This window comes from Populus alba, chromosome 4 (genome assembly GCF_005239225.2).
Source record: "Populus alba chromosome 4, ASM523922v2, whole genome shotgun sequence".
In the NCBI taxonomy this organism is placed as follows: Eukaryota; Viridiplantae; Streptophyta; class Magnoliopsida; order Malpighiales; family Salicaceae; genus Populus; species Populus alba.
In genome coordinates, this window is record NC_133287.1 from 16,269,047 (window position 1) to 16,287,196 (window position 18,150).

The 18,150-nt window shown below is 32.5% G+C and overlaps 3 protein-coding genes across 3 annotated transcripts; all 3 read left to right on the forward strand.

Moving 5' to 3' along the window:
* The first annotated feature begins 936 nt into the window (after positions 1-936).
* LOC118050734 (uncharacterized) lies at positions 937-4,167 on the forward strand. Its single transcript, XM_035061178.2, has 7 exons — positions 937-1,090; positions 1,209-1,374; positions 1,505-1,563; positions 2,286-2,404; positions 2,799-3,036; positions 3,248-3,371; positions 3,761-4,167. Exons 1-7 carry the CDS (start codon positions 1,031-1,033, stop codon positions 3,835-3,837), a joined length of 843 nt encoding a protein of 280 aa, XP_034917069.1. The 5' UTR covers positions 937-1,030; the 3' UTR covers positions 3,838-4,167.
* Positions 4,168-10,361: 6,194 nt separating this feature from the next.
* LOC118050836 (outer envelope pore protein 21, chloroplastic) lies at positions 10,362-10,830 on the forward strand. The gene is made up of 3 exons (XM_035061313.1): positions 10,362-10,454; positions 10,545-10,619; positions 10,705-10,830. Exons 1-3 carry the CDS (start codon positions 10,362-10,364, stop codon positions 10,828-10,830), a joined length of 294 nt encoding a protein of 97 aa, XP_034917204.1.
* Positions 10,831-14,695: 3,865 nt separating this feature from the next.
* LOC118050735 (allene oxide synthase 3) lies at positions 14,696-16,445 on the forward strand. The gene has a single exon (XM_035061179.2). The coding sequence runs from the start codon at positions 14,767-14,769 to the stop codon at positions 16,195-16,197; it is 1,431 nt and encodes a 476-aa protein (XP_034917070.1). The 5' UTR covers positions 14,696-14,766; the 3' UTR covers positions 16,198-16,445.
* The last annotated feature ends 1,705 nt before the right edge of the window (positions 16,446-18,150 follow it).

The following is an 18,150-nucleotide window of genomic DNA, read 5'->3' on the forward strand; positions in this document are numbered from 1 at the left end:
CCTTGATATTATTTAATAAGGGATAGATATACATTAATGAAGGATAAATATGATAGGCTCTTGAGAGATTCTTATACATTTAGAGGTGTATGGAGATTATGATACAAAATATAGTTGAGCTCATGGGGCAAAACTCTTCCTATAAATTGAATTTGAATATATTGGGTCTACCAACTTGCTAGATCCACGCTATCTTAAGCTTAATAGATAGTTAATCCATGTGTTTTGGGTTTAACAACCTGATAGACCCACATTGTCTTGGGCTTAACACATAACTAAATACAGGTGTATCAGGTATGGTAACTTACTAGATCTTAATGTTTTGGACTTAGCACATGGCTAAATCTAAATGCATAAGAGTTAAGCCTGGTAGGGCGACATGCATATGATGCCAGCACCTAGCCACATAGTCAAAGAGTCATGGGGTCAGGGGGTCATAGGATAGGTTCAAGTTTCTTAATGATTTACTGCTTAATTACATTAATAGTTGCGATGACGAGAAACTTTGAGAAACAAGTTCAGACACTCACATATATTGATTATAATATTGTGACATCAACATTAAAATTTCATGCTGTTCGAATTCAAAAAGGTTTGTGCATCGGCAACTGTCTTGGTTTGGTCATTATATACGACACCTAAACGTATGAAATATAAAGAAGAAAAGAAAATTGCAGGCAAGCAGGGATAGGGAGAGCTGGAAACCCTTTGACAGGAGAACACGGATGAAGGAAAATGCAAGCCGATACTGTACAATTCTTGTCGTTGCCAATGATTTCAGGAGGAGAAAAGCCGAAACCTCGGTATCAGGCCCATCAACTGAAAGGCTTAATGCTGGCAACTTGGGTCATATTTTCCTTCGGCCCATGAAAAACAGATGGACGAAATATTAAAATTATAGCCCAAACACCTATCTTGTTCTTCAAGTCGCAAGAAGAGCACTCTTGGCTACATAAAAGCGGCAAGAACTGGAATCATCATTTGCATTAAAAAGGAAACCCAAATTTAGTTTCTTGAAAGGAAAAGGAAAATGGAATTCATAATCGAAGAAGGAAAATGCCTTAACAAGGAAACCTCAACTCTGATTCTGGTATGTTAAAGTTGCAAGCTTTCTCATAAAGTTTAAGTATTTTCAGGGTTTTGCTATTAATGATGTCATTACATGCTTAATTTTATGTTTTGTCTTGCGATTTTTTGTGGGTTTTTAGCCTGCATTATCAATAGGTAATGTTGGGCAGTTAGCAGTTGATTTGTTAGTATCATCAACAAGAGCTGAAAGAATTGGGTATTTGGATGATCCTTATATCTTGCCTTGTGTTGGTAACGATGCTTATGGTCCCACTCCTTGCGGCGAGCTTGCTCTTCCTCTTGAAGGTTGTTAATTGCCTTTTTTTTTTTGGATTTTTTTATTGTCAGTTTAATTTTTGGTTTTGTGTATGTGCGTGTTGATGTTGTTGGAGGCATTGAATTGAGTTTTTTCTTTTTGGCTTATTGTTTTCCGCAGCTTATGATTCGAGGAATAATGGGGTGGCGCTCGTGCAACAACGATCTCCGGTTGTTAAGGTAGTGGGATTGTTGTCTTTTCCTTTCTTTCTAATAATTACGTAAGTGAATTTGGATGTGGGATTGGATGTCCTTTTGGTGAGCGTAAGAATGTGTTTGTTTGGGTGGATGTTTTTTGTTGATTCCTGGAGTTAGTAAAGTTGATGATATGTAGCAAAAAAGTTGCAAAGCTGGTAAATTTGTGGGAATTGTAATGGATTATGTAATGTTGAGTAAATGAGTTTTATGGTAGGGTGGGCATTTTGACCTTATGTGTCTGAAACCGAAACTCATGTCAAGGGAATTGTGTGTACTTGAACTATGGAAACTACAGTCCCGCAGACGAAATATGAACTGATAATTTAAATGCCATGCCATGCAAGTTAGGTAAAGTAGTTCCATGCTTTAATTTTTATGCTTTTGCAGTTTGCTATACAAAACTGGAAACTACTGATAGCCCAGCTGAAAGGATTTTTCATTCACAATCAGTTTTTATTCCCCTTTTGAACCCTCTCACAAGCCTGATTGGATGTATTGATGAGTCACTGGAACCTAATGGGAATTCTAATCAGAGTTTTCCACGGCTTTCATATCTTCCATGTCTTTGAATCGCCACTGATTTTGGATAACACTTCTAACCATGCATGAGAAGTTGGTTTCATTTGTGTATTTGATGAACTTTCAATATAATAACCATTTGCTTTTTTTGGAAATTAGTAACGGGGACAAATTTCTTTAAACAGGGGATGATGGTCGAATTTGCTAGGAACCTAGCTGATTTTGCTGTTGCTACTGGAATGAATCATGTTTTGGTGCTTTCTAGCTTAGAGTTTATGAGATTGCAAAAGATTGATACATCAAGGTATTCAAATCACTAATCGTGGTTTCTTCAATTGATGCTTAGCTGTTATTTATAAGCTTTAAAGTTGTTTAATTGGTATGACATTTTTAACAGTAAGCCTGTACTCAAAGCATCTAAACATTATTGAATATCTGGCCAAATAACCCCTAAATCTTTGTTTTGCTTGATGAAGGGACCCTTAAGTCTTGTTATTTTCAAGTTCTCCCTATTATTGAAAATTTCTGAAACTTGGTCCTTTTTAGAAATGGATAAAAACTGTTTTAGGCTGGAGAAGTACATAAATGGGAACTTACTGATGGAGAAACTGTTAGTGGAGAAAATATTCAAACTTGCTTACACCAAAGCAATGACCTAGATAGACTCTGCCGTCGTCTAATCATTTAGCTATCTTCAGTGGCATGCAGATATTTTACCTATCTAGCACCAATACTGATGGAACAGATGATTGTTGTGAACGGCTTGGGTGGAAAAAATGGCAGGAATATAATCCTGATCAAAGGTCTTGGAAATATCTTAGCTCTTTAGCTGAAGGAAATGCCAGGCAGGAAGACAACCTACCATTTGAAGACGAACCAGAAGACGAGGATTACTACCCAAGTTTGCCTTTTGCAGCCCTTTTTTCTTGTTTCAAGGTAATAATTTTCAAGAAGCATGATGAACTAGTCCCCCATGTGTCAACACCCTTATGACGCACTCCATGGCATGCTCTATTTAGCTTTCAACTGGATTCATGTTTTAAGAGTAGTTTCCGCTTCAACATTTAAGTTCCTAACCACAATGTTCAATGCACATGGATCAAAAAATAAATCTGACTTGTATAAGCTTTTGGGTTTTTGAACTCAGGCAAAAGGGATAAAAGTTACATGTTTACTGTGTTACTGCTCTGAAGGGGATAACACACCTGAAGCTTTTAGTTTGGCTGAGGCAACAAGCAAACTTTTGGGGCTGAGTATCGATAACTCCCATGGTGAGTTCTTACTATTCACATCAACCTATTAACGTTTTAGAATATTTTGCTTTAGATGGGTGATGTATTTTACAGTTTCATCCAGGCTACATGTTGAAATGATTTTGCATTTCAATGATCGAGCACTATTTTAGCTGGATATTGTTTTCCAGCAATTAATAGCATCAATTCTCACTGTTATATGAGTCTATCCAACATCATTTTTCATTCGTTTCATAATTCCCTCTATATTTTTTCTGTCTTGAAAAAAATAATAATTTATCTAGCAGTTGCAGAACTTCAAGTACAGGCTATATTTTATGACAGCCCTGAGTGTTCTGATTGTTTAAGGCAGCAAGTTGTTTAGGAGGTCAGGCATTTATACTGACTGGTGTAATGTTTTCTTTCAGGAGAAGGTGGTAAATGGCTAACCCCATTTTCTTGGAGGACTGTGTATGGACCACCCCCAGATTTGTCAATGTTTTAGGCTTTGATTAAACCATACAACATGAAGTGATATTGTCAATGATGCTGCACTGGATTTTAGGCACTCTTGTCAGTCTGTTTTCCAGTTTGTTGTTAGTCCTTGAAAATCTGTTTCATATTCCCAAAAGAGGGATCGGGAAAAAAACCTGACTAGGAAAAATGGAGGGCAGAATCTAGAGGGGGTGGCATGGAGTACTTTGAACTCTGGTTCCTTCTGTGTTTGAATGTTAACTTTGTTCAAGAAGGGTGGAAATTTTGGATGTAAAAATTCATTATTTTGAAGAAAATTTTTAAAAGTGGGTGATGGATTTTGGCACTTCCAGTTCAGTCTGACTCCGTTGGTTCACCTAGGCATTCAAAGTGATGAATTTATTTTTTAAAAAATTATTTTTAATATTAATATATCAAAATAATATAAAATATAAAAAAAATTCAAAAATTTTAAGAATGTGGATTAGACTGTATTTCTAAACACATTCCGTTAAACAAGGACACAACTCTTGTCTTTAAAAAAAAACTAAATGCTTGTTCGTTAACATAGTTGCAGGTGAGATTTACCCGTAACCACGTGAATTAACGTTTGGTAACTAAAATAAAATTGTTTTTAGTGGGCAGGATTTACATGGTACCGCAGGTTTGTTGCTTCTCGTCTGAAAATTAAGAGTATGTTTAACAGTGTGGTAGCGATTGCTTTTCAAATAACTTTTCATGCTGAAATGCATGTCAATGATGTTTTTTCATTTTTAAAAAATTATTTTTAACATCAGTATATCAAAACGATCTAAAAAATACAAACCGTATTAAATTTTAGCAAAAAAAAAAAACTTTTGAATTTTTTGGGAATGCAGTTTCAATCGGATTTCCAAACACTACCTAACATCAATAGTGGAGCATGGCTCCACTGTAGCACTGTTCACTAAAGTGAATAGTTTATTTTATTTTATTTTATTAAAGATTTCAAAAAACCAGTGCGAGTGAATTAATTCACTCGCATTGTTCACATGAAAAGTTTAGGGTTTTTTTTTTTTTTGAAAAACCAGTGCAATTAATTGATTTTACTCGCACTATTCATGTGAACGTGAATAATATTTTTTTTTTGTTTGTTAAAAAAAATAGTTTAAGGTGAATTAAATTTACTCATACTGTAATCTCAATTTTATTCCTGATAATATTTTACTTAATTTTATTGCATGCTCAAAAAATCATGAAAATTATAGTTCTTGTCGAATGAATTTTGTACGTAATAAAATTGTAATTTTTTTTTTTTAAAAAAAATTGAGTTTTGCTCAAAAAACTAGTATTTAATATTATTTGATAACACTACATAAATTAGAAGGATATCGCATGATGACGTAGCATTTGTGGAATTTGATAGCAATTTCAATTATGTTCTTGCCGGGTCCGACCTAGTTAAAAAAAATTCAGTTTTTATTTTTATTTGAATTGTGTTTTATTCAAAAAATTAAAAGGATGTTGCTTGATGACGTAACAAAAAAATTCAATTTATGTTGTTGCATGCTTAAAAAACCATGAAAAATATAGTCATTGTTGGATAGATTTTGTATGTGATAACATTGCATATAGTTGAATTGAATAATAAAAAATATTTGATATCAATATTATTTATTTCATGATGTAATAATAGTAGTTAAATCTACAATATTTAAATTAAAAATATTTTTAAATTATTTTATAACCTCAATTTGAAAAGTATTTTTTTAACCAAACATATTAAATTATTTTTTGTTCAACCTCAATTTCAACCATAATTTTAACTAAATATATATTTTTTCAAACCAACCTCAACTAAAAATACATTTTATAAAATAATTTTTTTAAAATCATAACAACAACCGCAATACTAAACACATCCTAATTAAGAATTCATTGCTAGCATGTATAGAAAACTAACGAATTTGGAGGGACAGCACTGAGCTACTTTTAAACAGCAGTACTGTTGCCGACGAACATCTTGTATAGTTTTGCAAAATGACAAATGAAGACGTGCGATTAATCTTGTCAGCTCTCGTAGGCGAGCCGATGGCAAAAGATCGCTATGAAATTGGAATATTTCGTTTGCTTTAGTCAGGTTGAAGAATCAATATCATTGCTTGTAAATCACTAATTTCTATTATAAAGTCAATATATAGCTGCCAAGATTCATCATTTACTAGTCAAATTAATGGATTAGGTGTTCTCTGCAGAAAAATGTAGTAATCTTATCTTATACTGGGGGATTTTGTTCTAGAGAAGGCTCAGAATGTGTTTCCCACTCACAAGAAATACAATTGAATGTGTGTGTGTGTATATATATATATATATATATATATCTGTGTATGCGCGCAATGATTAGAAAACCCTATGATCATACAATTGCCTGACAGCATGCATCTATACAAAATAAATCTAATATTTGCTGGCTTGTTGCCGTTGGTATTAAAACAAAAAGAAACTAGAGAGAATAGGCACGTCTTGTGTTCGAAGATCAAATTATCTTGCATGAAGAGGCTAACCTATAACCGAAGCAAATATGTTAGGCAAGAAAACTAAATGGATCTTTCAAAGTATGTGTGTGGAATGTTGTTAAAAAAAATAATGGGTGACATCATTACAAACATGGATTGTAACACTTACATAAGTCCTTAAATACTGTTGTTATTATTATTATTATTATTATTATTATTATTATTATTAATAATGTGGGTGTCCGGATAGCTTGCACGTACCTCGATTAATTTCACGGATCTTGAAATTAACAACTATGTAAGTCTTCAGTGACCTTAAATTTATAGAACTCAAAATGATTTATAACCATGAAGCTTGGTTATGTCAAGGTCCAGCCAAGTGCGAGCTCCATTTTGATCGAGCTAATTTTAGCTCACCTCATATTACTATTCATGAATAGTAATCATCCTAGTGATGTCGTACTCCAAATAAGATAAATCTCAAAAATTATATCTATGTTATCTTATATATGTGTGTGTGTAAACATGAAGGGTCTCCATGAAATCTCTGTGGAGAAGTCTATATTAGATCACTAGGTTCCTGTGACCGATTTTCTCCCCCATGACCATTTGTTTCTAGGTTTCATTGACCACTTTCTCTAGGTCTCCACGACCACTTGTCTCCAAGTTTTAGTGATCATTGTCTCTAGGTCTCCGTGACTACTTGTCTCCAAGTCTCAGTTACCATTGCCTCTATATCCCCGTAACAACATTTCTCTAGGTCTTAGAGACCATTGTTTTTAAGTACCTATGACCAACTTTTTCCAAGTCCTACAACTATTATCTCCAAAAAGATAATGGATATTTCTCTATAAAACATTAACAAGATCTCTCACAATTTTTTTTTTTAAAAAAAAAAACATGAAAAACATTCAAAGACATGCCCATGAGGTAACATTTTAATGCTTATAAGTATTTTATCCCACTTTCTAACTCGTTAAAGTCATCAAAACAATACGTTTACAAAACTTTAAGGGGAAAATTATAATACAAAAAAAAAAACAAGAAGAACAAGGATGTTTCAGTTGGGAGCATAGGTTGAGCTTCATCTCAAGCTTGGTTGGGCAGCCCAACCGAGCCTCACCTCAAGCTTGATTGGGCCATGACTCATCAAAGCTTTTTTGTTAGTTGGGCCACAACCTAACCAAACTACCCTCCTCCTCCTCATCTTCTCCATGTGCTCTCTTTCTCTCTCTCTTTCCTTGGTCAGGCTCAACCAAGCTCCACGAAGCTTGGTTAGGTCAAGGCCTAGCCAAGTGCGAGCTCCATTCTGATCGAGCTAATTTTAGCTCACCTCATATTACTATTCATGAATAGTAATATGCATGGTAAAATTCATGAATAGTATTTTCTCCTATATTTCTCTGTATATTTTTTTACTTATTTTTCTAGATATTTTCCAAATACTTTACAAGCTATATGTTCTCAGATTTTAAGAAAGATATGGGAAGGATCCATCTAAACAACACTACACAGAGAATACTCTTAACGAGACAAAAAAAAAAAAAAAAAAAACCACCTCTTCTCTACACGTAAAAAATACCATTTTCATCTTCTTAAATTTTTACCTGCTTGTCACTTTATAAAACAAAATTAAATATATTAATTTAAACATCGGAGTGTTCCTTGTTTCATGAGAAACTTGTTTTACAAATACAACTTAAATTCAGATCTCATTAGCCGCTGGAAAAAAAACATTTTTTTTGCAAAGTCTTTCCACGGCTTCATCAAATATCACATTGCACGAGTTTGGCACTAATTTTTAGGGGGGAGCACGACTCGATTGATTCATATTTGAAATTTTGAACATTCAAATTCAAAAAGAAGAAATGTCCATGTTGTTTGTTCACAAGTGGTTGTGTTCTATTTGCCAGCTTGTGCTTTGAAGCATTTATTGCTCCATCCGAGCCATACATTGGGCGTTCTATGACAAGAGATTCAGAGATTCAGGAAACACTGCCTCTCGTTGCGTAATTAACCCAGCTTCAAAACCCGTTGAATGCTTATCTTGGAAAAGTTGAAGGATTAAATTGCTTTAGTCCAACGTAACAGCTAATTGATTTAATCGCTAGATAATTAAATACCACACAAGCTTTAGTCCAACAAAAGAATCCACAGAAGCTTCTTTGGGTTGAAAAGTTCGACATTTATATGATATGATGTTTCATTTCGAGCACGTTTTTAATTTGTTCTTGCACACTGATTGATTGAATTGTCAGCAAAAGTTTACAGAGGTTTGGCGGCAAATTGTTTACTGGGTTAGGCTGCGAAGAGAAAAGGTAGAACTCATGTGAATTGTTGGCAGACTTTCATTAGGGCTTGATTGTTAAGTACTTAATTTCTGGTTTTTGTGTTTTTTTTTTAGGGTAATCATAAAATAGTTTAAAGTGTTTTTTATTTGAAAATATATTAAAATAATATATTTTTTATTTTTTAAAAAATATTTTTGATATTAATACATTAAAGTAATTTAAAAATATAAAGAAATTATTTTTAAATAAAAAATTTAAATTTTTAAAAAACACAATTTAAACCCATTACCGAAAAACACAAGATGAAAAATTAGGAATGCGAAAGGCACGCATATCTTATTTGCTATTATAAATTTATAGCCACCGGCCCTCCAAAAGAGAGAATGCAATGCCCGTGGGTAATTTTTTTTAACATTTATTTTTAAAAAAAAAAAAATAAAAAATAAAAAAATTTTATTTTTTTATTTAAATTAATATTTTTTAATATTTTTAGATTATTTTGATGTGCTGATATAAAAAATAATTTTTAAAAATAAAAAAATATATTATTTTAATATATTTCTAAATAAAAAATATTTTAAAAAAAAATACTGAAACTATATTTTTAAATATACTTATGGTTGCTAACTATGGTAGCCACTCGCCTATGCGCATTCATATATATTCATTTTTTGGGGATCATTTATAAATTAGCATCGAAGTTCATACCCATAACATAGCTCTTTTAAAGGAGGTTTGGAGATGTAACAAAATAGAGGCCTACATAAGATGAAAGGTGCTGAAGTCGTTAATTGTAAAGCTTAGTACGAAGTTCCTGTTTCTTGTTGTGCTAGACCCAATATTTTTAGGATAAGCTACGCGCTAAATCCAAACAAATATGGGTCTAGAAAACTATCAGAACCAATATTCTTAGACTTAACCACGTGTTAAGCCTAAATACATATAGGTATGGTGAATTTCTCAGACTCAATATCCTTGGGTTCAGTTACACGCTAAGCCCAAGCACATGTGGATCTGGCAAGCTGCCGGATCCAGCATCCTTGGGTTCAGCCACGAGCTGAGCTCGAGTACATATGGATTTGACGAGTTGTCAGACCCAACATCCTTTAGTTTAGCTACTTGTATAGCCCAAGTACATGAGGGGACGAGCTACCAAACTCAACATCCTTGGATTCAACTACGTGCTGAGCCCAAGTACATATAGGTCTGGCAAAGTGTTAGACCTAACATCTTTGGGTTTTAAATATGTGTTAAGTCTAAGTACATATATTTTTGGGGAGTTGTCAGACCTAACATTCTTGTGTTCAGCTATGCATTGAGCTCAAGTACATATAGGTCTGGCGCGTGGTTGTCAAACTCGCAAGTTAACTCGTAAAATTGTCTGATTTTACGAGTCAATACAAATAGATCATGTGAAATCGGGTAAAAAACTCGAAAACCAGCAAAATCGGTTAAAATCAGTCAAACTCGATGAAATCAGACCGATTTTACCAAGTATGACAAAATTAACAAAGACTACTGACTCTTTTCAGTCCTCTCCTCTCCATCCCGTTTGTCTCACAAAAATTCCCCTTTCCTCAAATCTCACATTCTCTTATTTTCAAATCTCAACCCTAGCACAACCAGACTAACAAGTAACACCAGCAACGCCTTCCACTCTCTTTCTTTCTCTCAAAACACCCATTTTTCTCTCTCTACGCTCAAGTCTTCACCACTGCGATGAAGGCACAGCCATCAAAACCAAGTTCTTGCAATTTAGAGATATAACAATGGAGACATCTCTAAGATATGGAGTAGATTCCAAAGCCCTCAAAATTCATGCCAAAGAGAGGTTTGCCATTGATTTCATCACCCACTTGCAGGTAACTCTAATTGATTTCTTGATATTAATTATGGGAATTCTTTAAAATGTAAATTTAGGGCTTTAATTTTTTATTTTTGTTTTTGTTTAGGTTTATGGGGAGCTAGATACAAGAATTGGAGCTCCTAGTTATGTCAGTGCAATGATAAGACACTTTTATCCATATGTATGTTTCTTATAATCCTTAATATAAGGAGATAATTCTTGTTCTTTTATGAATACGGGCTGACATTGTATTGATTTAACTGTAGTTGTTTGCTAGTCTTAGAGTGGGATTGCAATATGATAAGCATGAAAAAGTCAGGTATTTTGTTCGAGGAAAAAAGGGTTTTCCTGTGACAAATGATGGTTTGATAAATGATAAGCTTCAATGTTAAGGGACAATGTGATGTTGACAAAGAATTTAAACAGGTTGGTGTTTTCTTTGCATTTGGTATATGAGAATTGGTATTTTTTTTAAAAAAAAAATTGTAATGTAAGTTTTTGATACTGTGTAGTTTATTTGGAGATGTTGTTCATTTAAGTAGATTGTAAGTTTTTGTCCTAGCTACCATATGCAACTAATATCTTCCTTCCCTTACCATGATAGAGGAATTCAAAAGTAGCTGTGGAAGTATCTTGGAGCATCTATAATTTCCATAGAGAAGAAGTTGTTAGATTCAGAATTGGGTATGAAGTGATTACCAAAGTACATTTCCCATAACTTTATAGTTAAAACATCTGAAAGCCTGTGCATTGTGTTATACATAGTCAAAAGCAATTGCTTCCGACTTGAGTTGTCTTTTTTTTTTTCACTTTTTATTTATTTATTTTTCCTATTTAAGTGCCTTGTTTGCAGATTAGGGAAAATAATTGGACCCTCAATGCTGACATGAATGGTAAATAGAATGTCAAATTTGATTTGTGAGCAAAGAAAAAGCATGATATATTCTCTTAGAGGTGAGATGCATGATTGTAGAATGTCTGTTGATATATTTCTTTGTTTTAGGTTCTGACCTGACTGAATAATAAACTACAATATGCTAATATGTATAGGGCCATCAATTAGATTTTTTACAAATTTTCATCCATCAAGAATTCTTACCTTTCATGCTGATTTTAGGTGATCTCTTTTTGTGTATCTTGTTTGTTACAATTTGTCCCTCTTGTGGGATTCTGTAGAATGCTTAACTATTGTTCTCCATTGCTGATTATGGAACTTGTCGAACTAGCGTTTGTGACTTGCATAAGGTATCCAACTAAGTGCATGTTGTATAACAAGTTAAGATAGGAAATCAACATATACTAATACCCCCACCCATTTATCTTCTAACACTTTACTGCCAACATGTATTTAAATGAAGAAACTAAGAATGTCATTTGAGCTGATGAGCAAAAACTGGTATTTTTTTTTTTACAATAAACTCTTCTATTAATTTATGTTTCTATTTGTTGATAAATTTGATTTTTTAAAAACTTTTTGGATGGATAGCTTGATTTCAGTTGGACATATCCAATCTTGTGTCTTTTTTTCCAGATGAAAGTGTCATGGTTTGTTTTATTTCACTTTTATTTTAATTATGTTATATTATTATTTACTACTTGACTATAATTGTCAATATATAATTAGTTAAATTATTTTACTTGTCGATTTTATGATTTTACGATTCGAGTTTACGATTCGAGTTTATATTATATATTATGTGTCTTGTCAAAAAAGCGTTTTTGACAACCTTGGTATGGCGAGATACGAGACCTATCACCTTTAGGTTTAGCATCATTCCAAGTCCAAAAAGGTATGGAACTGATGATCGTTAGAGGCCTTATATTGGGAAACAATGTGATATGGTTCAGTCATTGATTTCTTATGAAGGGTTTTTAATTTTGTGCTTGGGTTTGATAAGGATGCCATTTGACCAAGATTGTGTTTTTTTTTTGGAATTTAGCTTGTGTTCCATTTAACCATGATGAGTTTTTGGGATGGGATAGTTTTAGCTAACCTTGGTTTATGTATGATGATGGGTTCGGTCCAATCTCTTTGATGGTTCTTTTGGCCAAATTAGGTCAACCCATGTATGGGTTTGATATAGACAACAAAATAGGCTTGTTGAGAACATGTATCAGGTCTAATTTGGGTTATATTAATACGTATAGGATGCAACAAATGACCTCAATGAATTGAATTTATTTGTACATAACCCAAGATATATGTTTTGTGGTTCTATTAAAAACTGAGGATGAATCCTATTAAACTATTTATGAGCCTCACTGTTGGAAGGGTGTACTATGACTTCATCCATGGTATCATGTGAATGATATCATGTCATGTGCGTAGTAGTCTTAAGAGACATAAATAACTTTTGCAACATAGAAGTGAGAAGGATCTCAGTTTTCTATATATGATAAGAGTTATTTTCTTAATAGTTTTGTTTTTATACCAAGCATAGCTAGATGTTTTGCACTTGATATAATCTGCATTTTCACGATAGTACAACATGCACTAGTTTGGACACATATTAGTTTTCTAGTATCCTAGACCAAGAGGATTCATAATGGATTTAGTTGCATATAAGTTTTCTTTCAACCTATTCCTTTTAAGTAAAATATTTCTTATCCATTTTATGATTTTGTCATTTTTAATATCACTCACCCCATGATTTGACTTAATGATGAACACATGTGCAACAACCAATAATTTACTGTGATTTGTTATCATCCTATAATGGTTCGTTGGAATTTTTCAAAAGTTCAAAAAACCTAGTTGCGTTTACATTTAGTTCTTCATCTATATTTGAATATTTACTTGCATAACCATGATTCATTCTCATTGCATTCATCGCCATAATCCTATAAGGATTATTATCATCTACAACTCCATGCACGTTGCTAGAATTAGAAGTTGAGCTAACCATCCTTTCTATCATGATATCATAAGGAATATAGGGTTCTTCATGTGCAAACCAGCACAAGTATTTTTCCATGAGCCTTTTTTTATAAAAGATGCATCGCACCAATATCTGGATTGAGAAACTTTTTATTCTTACATTTCTTACATGGATATCTAACACTACCTCCACTAATATTCTTCAAATTAGATATTGTATAATTAATAAAACTCTTTACCCCACTATAATAATTCATCACGCACTAGCCTTCAAATAAAACTTGATACATCCAAGAAAGATGATCCATTACTTGTATAAAACTTATATAAAATATTGATGACACCGTGTATTAATTAATAATGTGAACTAAACAAATTATCGATACCCAACTAATTAGCTATCATTTCTTCAAATCAAACTTATTCAATCTATTTTAATAGTATCCTTTAGTCATTAATTATCAATTTTCTCCAAAAAAAATAAGTTTCTCCAAGTTTATAGAAATTTTAAAATTTAAAATAAAATTGACAAAATATGAAACATAATCATTAAATAACCCATTATTTTTTTTCATTATAACACACCTAAGTTACAAAATAAACTCAATTTCATCAAATGACAAACAAATATAATTTTTCAAAATCTCAAACAAACCCTAACATGTACAATTTATACATTCGTAAAATAAATTTCTTTAGAAAAAAACTATAAAATAAGTAAACACGCAAACAAACTACATATACTGTAAGGGAAAAAAAAATACCAAAAAATAACATAAGAAAAATGAGTTACAAAATAAAAATGTAGGTTTGCTTACTTGATGAGGCGAATCATCAAAAAAAAAATTATGAACCAAGACAGGGATACTAACAGACTGAGTGTTATGGAGTGGCTAAATATCTGTCTAATTTTTTTTATTTTTTAAATTTCATCAGTTATTCTCTTAGCATTCATCGATGAAAATAGTAACATGATTTTTTGTCAATAAATATCACTATAATTTACTAACAATTTTTTTTTTTTGTTCGGTAATGTTATTTATATTTGATAATTTTACGATCAGCTAGAGGCAAAGTCTAACTTCACTTTTTTAAAAGCTTGATCAAGTCAACCTACGAGAGGCAAAATTTAACTTCACGACGTAAAAGTCTCGCATTTGAACTCGAAATCTCATGTTTCTATCATGAAAAACTGGTCATTATATTGGGACACCAAATGATAAATATTCGCGTGAATTTTCGATAAGGTACGTAGAAATTTATATAGGCCTGAAGAAATCATGTCTCAATTACTAGTCAAGAACCGTGCACATAAAGAGTATCGAATGTAAACTCAAGGACAAGTAAACGTTGTAGATAGTATAAATAGACATGCATGGATCAATGGTGAAATCAGCTAATATTCCTCACTAAACTGCCAAACAAAGAGCACAATAAACTCAAGCTGAAAATGTTTCCTCCTCGATCAGCAGTCCCATTGAAACCAATACCTGGTAGCTATGGCCTCCCTTTCTTTGGTGCCATCAAAGATCGTCTAGATTATTTCTATAACCAAGGGAAAGACGAGTTCTTCAGCTCCCGTGTTGAGAAATACAAGTCCACAGTTTTCAAAACCAATATGCCTCCTGGCCCTTTTATTGCTCAAAATCCGAGAGTCATTGCTGTTCTTGATGCAATATCATTCCCGATCCTCTTTGACACTTCCAAAATTGAAAAATTTAACGTTCTTGATGGCACTTACTTGCCCTCCTTGTCTTTCACTGGAGGATACCGAGTTTGTGCGTATCTTGATCCTTCTGAACCTAATCACACCTCTCTCAAATCCCTTTTCATGTCTGTCCTCGCATCCAAGCACAAGGACTTCGTCCCCCTTTTTAGGACTTGCTTGTCTCAAATGTTCATCGACATTGAAGATGAAGTGGGTTCTAAAAGGACAGCAAATTTCAATGACCCCAGTGATGCAATGTCTTTCAACTTTGTCTTTCGGCTATTCTGCGAAAAAGATCCCTCTGAAACAAAGCTTGGATCGGAAGGACCTGCCATGGTAGATAAATGGGTCGGCTTACAACTTGTTCCACTTGCAACCATAGGATTACCAAAGTTTTTGAAATATTTTGAAGATCTTTTGATACACACATTTCCAATACCATTTTTCTTAGTAAAGTCTGATTATAAGAAGCTTTATGATGCATTTTATGCGTCTTCGAGTTCGTTTCTAGACAAAGCTGAGAGTTTTGGAATTGACAGAGATGAAGCTTGCCATAACCTAGTGTTTGTTGCTGGTTTTAACGCTTATGGGGGCATGAAAGCTTGGTTTCCTACTTTGATCAAGTGGGTTGGCAAGGCAGGAGAGAAGTTACACAGCCAACTTGCGAATGAAATCAGGACCGTTGTTAAAGAGGAAGGTGGGGTCACCTTCCAGGCCCTGGAAAAGATGACTTTGACCAAATCAGTAGTTTTTGAAGCCTTAAGGATTGAACCCGGGGTCCCATTCCAATACGGGAAGGCTAAGGAGGACATTGTGATCAACAGTCATGATGCAGCTTATGAGATCAAGAAAGGTGAGATGATCTTTGGATATCAGCCGTTCGCTACAAAGGATCCTAAGATTTTCGATCATCCTGAGGAGTTTGTGGGGCATAGGTTTGTGGGAGAAGGAGAGAATCTATTGAAGTATGTTTACTGGTCAAACGGGCGGGAGACGGAGGATCCAACTGTGGGGAATAAGCAATGTCCTGGGAAGGATCTAATGGTGCTCTTGTCTAGGCTATTGGTGGTGGAGCTTTTCCTCCGATATGACACGTTCACGGTGGAGACGGCTGTGTTACCGTTTGGATCATCAGTGACATTTACTTCATTGATCAAGGCCACAAGCACTTGAACTTGCGAAGCTAAGTCTTGAAATATTTGCCTCTTCTCACAATATCCGAAATAGTTAAATATATATATATATATATAATATTATATATAGTTTTTTTTTTAAAAAAAATACCCAGTGCTTGTCATGCACGATTGCTTTCTAGGAAATATAATTTGTTGGTTTGTTAATTTATTTTAATTTTAGTTTCAGTTTCAGTTTCTTAAAATAAAAAGAGAAGGCATGAATCCACCAATTAAGTTCCAGTTCCATTTCTGAATCTTAGAGCGTGTTTGACAGTGTGGTAGTGATTGCTTTTTAAATAGTTTTTTCGTGTCGAAATACATGTAAATGATGTTTTTTTTATTTTTTAAAAATTATTTTTGACATCAGCACATCAAAACGAGATAAAAAGTACAAACCATAGTTAATTTTAGCAAAAAAAAAAATTAAAATTTGCCAAAACGCACATTGCAACACATAAACAAACGGTTCCTTAATCTCTTTTGCGTAGTGAAGTGTTCGTGATGTAGCCTCCGTTTCTTTGCATGTAACCTAATTCTTGCCTATTTTTTCTTGTAGCCTCTTTGTGATGTTATTCCATGCATGTTTAATGTTGAAATTTGTAATTTTAAAATAAAAAGTTTTTAAATTATTTTGAAAAGTATATATTTTCTTAATAATATAAATTTGATAATTTTTTAAAATACTTTTTACTTGGAAATATATTAAAATAATATTTTTTTATTTTTAAAAATTATTTTTGATATCAACATATTAAAATAATTTTAAAATATCAAAAAAATATTAATTTAAAATAAAAATAAATAAAAAATTTAAATTTTTTTAAAAATATTTTTTTAAAAAACCAGATATAAATCCTAAAATAAAAAGTTATAGCTATAGGCAAACTAGTCTAAAAGTTGTCTGAAAGTTTGGCTTACATTCAAACTTCACGATTTTATCATGCAACTTCCAGAAGGTATGCTTTGGATTTAGCCTGTCTATTAACAACGCTGAGAGACACAACGTATCATAGACTAGGGGTGGGCTCCACAGGCTCATAATTTAGCAGTGCACTGGTCGGGTTGGACTGAAATATATATCCGACCCGACATCACAGTTTTTTCAACATGAAAAACCGACCCGGCCTGCAAATGTCAAATATCCGCGTGGGTTGGACATAGCGGGTCAATGCTAATCCTAGTTTTTTTTTTTTTTTTTTTTCAGTTTTAATAAATCCTCTTGTTCTGCCAAAGAAAAATAAAACCAACATGAGAAATCGTATTTGCATTCATTTATTAAATATTTAGATCTATTTATTTTTATATTTAAAAAAAATTAAAATTTTTTCTTCAAATTAAAATTTTTTTATGTTTTTAAATTATTTTGATGCGCTGATATCAAAAATAATTATTAAAAAATAAAAAAATATATTATTTTAATATATTTTTAAATTAAAAATATTTTAAAAAATAATCACAACCACACTTTTAAATTGATAAAATTATATTAAATTAAAACACGGAATATTAGAGACGGTCATACAAAGAATACAAGGAGAAGGAGAGAATAAAATCTTTACTGTAGCTAACAAGCTCAGATTTTTAAAAAAGAAGAAAAACAACATTTCATCATAGTGAAGAATGATCTGAGAGGTAGGGAGCTCTTCATATTTCTAACAAAATTAATAAAATATAAAAGAGTAACCACACCCATAAATTAAACACTTGTTTTGAGTTTTATCTTTTCTTTTTTGTTTTTACTTTTTACACTTATTTTTTTTATCTCATCATTCTATATTAATTAAATTATTTTAAAAATTATATTTCATAGCTTTTTTTATATTAAAGATTTAATCTTTTTATTTTCAATTTCAACTTTCAATATTAAATTAATTAGAAGTGAATCTTTCTTATTCTTTTTATGTTTTTTTATAAACTTATCTTGATCTCTTGACCTAAGTTAAAAGTCATG

What these genes read in the sequence shown, in the direction of transcription:
- LOC118050734 (XM_035061178.2), top strand. Translation starts at nt 1,031, where the DNA reads ATGGAATTCATAATCGAAGAAGGAAAATGCCTTAACAAGGAAACCTCA. An exon ending in CCCTTTTTTCTTGTTTCAAG is followed by an intron (nt 3,037 to 3,247) that starts GTAATAATTTTC and finishes TTTTGAACTCAG; the next exon opens with GCAAAAGGGATAAAAGTTAC. An exon ending in GAGTATCGATAACTCCCATG is followed by an intron (nt 3,372 to 3,760) that starts GTGAGTTCTTAC and finishes GTTTTCTTTCAG; the next exon opens with GAGAAGGTGGTAAATGGCTA.
- LOC118050836 (XM_035061313.1), top strand. Translation starts at nt 10,362, where the DNA reads ATGGAGACATCTCTAAGATATGGAGTAGATTCCAAAGCCCTCAAAATT. An exon ending in ATTTCATCACCCACTTGCAG is followed by an intron (nt 10,455 to 10,544) that starts GTAACTCTAATT and finishes GTTTTTGTTTAG; the next exon opens with GTTTATGGGGAGCTAGATAC. An exon ending in TAAGACACTTTTATCCATAT is followed by an intron (nt 10,620 to 10,704) that starts GTATGTTTCTTA and finishes ATTTAACTGTAG; the next exon opens with TTGTTTGCTAGTCTTAGAGT.
- LOC118050735 (XM_035061179.2), top strand. Translation starts at nt 14,767, where the DNA reads ATGTTTCCTCCTCGATCAGCAGTCCCATTGAAACCAATACCTGGTAGC.